The sequence below is a fragment of the Sinocyclocheilus anshuiensis genome, unplaced genomic scaffold (genome assembly GCF_001515605.1).
Source record: "Sinocyclocheilus anshuiensis isolate Anshui unplaced genomic scaffold, SAMN03320099.WGS_v1.1 C32931471, whole genome shotgun sequence".
In the NCBI taxonomy this organism is placed as follows: domain Eukaryota; kingdom Metazoa; phylum Chordata; class Actinopteri; order Cypriniformes; family Cyprinidae; genus Sinocyclocheilus; species Sinocyclocheilus anshuiensis.
The window spans coordinates 1-1,792 of record NW_015620980.1 but is presented as its reverse complement, the minus strand read 5'-3'; the positions used below and the strand labels follow the sequence as shown (position 1 = coordinate 1,792).

Below are 1,792 nucleotides of genomic sequence, written 5' to 3'. Positions count from 1 at the left end.
AGAACATAATTTATTTGAAATAGAAATCTTTTGTAACATTATAAATTCACTGTCACATTTGATCAATTAAATGCATTCTTGCTAAATCAATGTATTAATTTCGTTTTAATAAAATTCCTGACCCCACACTTTTAAATGGTATTTTACCTCCATTTTGTTATTTCATAGTTTGATGGTAAAACTAGTACTTAATGAGTAAGTGTGTCCAAACCTTTGACAAATACTGTAAATATACACATGCTCAGACATACCAGCCTCTCCATTTCCTGCTCACGCATCCTTTCCTCTCTTTGCCAGCGATGGTACTCCAGCAGGTCTTCTTCTTTGTCGCTGACCTCTGAAATGCTGTTCTTGCGTTCGCGTGTGCGCGGCTGAACCTGCCGAGGCTCCCTGGAGTTCTTTCTCTGGTTACGGGGACTAGTGAGGGGAGAGACACCTGTCTGAGAGCCTAGAGCTGGGGAGAGACCCCCCTTCTGCTTACCGCAAGGCTGGTCCTTCAAAAGAGCAGATACAGGAGATGGACTTCTGGCATGCAATTTCGTACTTCCTACTTCTTCCTCAGCCGTGGTTCGTCGTTGAAGACGAGGACCCTCTGGTACAGTCCGGCCACGAGAGGTCAAAGGAACGCCGGGCAGAGCTCCAGGGAGAACTGGCGCCCCAAGGACACCTCTGCGTGCTGTGGACGGGCTGAGAGGAGGAAGTTCACGCATGCTGGATGGTTCTACACCACGACGGGTTGACTGGGGACTGTCTGGAGGAAGGAGTGCACGTGAATGGGGCTGAAGACTGGAAGAAGTTTCTTGGACTGATGAGCCAACACTGGATCTAGGGCTAGAAGATCCTGTTGAGGACAAAGAGGTGAGTCTAGCATTGACCTGTCTGCCTAAATCTCCAGATGCAAATGAGACAGACCCAGAAGAGGAACCATGGGCCAGGTGTGGACTCTCACCTCTACGGTTTGTCGCTGGGCTTGAGGGGGTTTCAGTCAAGGCTTTTTGAAGCCTGGAACTTTCTTGATCCTTTAGCCCTCCGTTGGAACTGCTGGCTTTGGATGCAAAAGTGCGTGGCTGTGGCACCGGGGCCTGGACGGTGTGGGTGTAGCTGGTGGAACGGGTATTAGTGGAGTCCAAACAAGCCCCTGGACTGCTAACCACAGAAGGGGTGGAGAGGGGGGAGAAAGGAGGACTGGTATTTTCATAGCTGGAGCTTACGGACAAAATACCAGGACTGGTTGGAGGGGAGACAAGACTGTGGCCGCTCCCGTTGAGCATGGCAGACTGTGGAATGGGGTGGCGGGCTTTTTTACATTGCTGAGATGAGGAAGTCTGGCCTTCATCCATATTCAGAGAATTCATAATGTCCTGAAGATCCTTCTCAATAGAGCGCACAAGAGTGCCGTGTCCAGGACGAGGCCGCTCGTGCAAAGGAAGGTGGTTTCCATTGAGCTGCCCATGGGTTTCTGTGAAGAATAAACAACATCACTTGATGATCCTAAATTTTAATTGATATCAAATGTAGCAGACTCGTACAACATATGCACCAGGTTAACAAAATTTGTGATTTTTTAAAAATATATACACTATCATCTAAAAGTTTGGGCTTAGCAATACAATTTTTTGAAAGGGATCAAAAGTTTTATTCAGCAAGGATGCATTAGTTTGATCAAAAGAAACCGTAAAGATATTATATGGACACGTTACAAAATGTTACAAAGGACAAAGTATACTGAAAAAATATCAGTTTCCATAATTAAGAAACACAACTGTTTTCAACATTGATAATAATAAGAAAT

At 45.9% G+C, this 1,792-nt stretch overlaps 1 protein-coding gene across 1 annotated transcript; it reads right to left on the bottom strand.

Annotated features, from left to right (window-relative positions):
- Window positions 1-251: 251 nt before the first annotated feature.
- Window positions 252-1,459, bottom strand: LOC107683106 (pleckstrin homology-like domain family B member 1; the record flags this gene model as incomplete). The annotated part of the gene is made up of 2 exons (XM_016479192.1): window positions 252-841; window positions 950-1,459. Coding segments are annotated over 2 exons (1,100 nt in total), but the record flags the coding sequence as incomplete, so codon positions are not given.
- Window positions 1,460-1,792: the final 333 nt, after the last annotated feature.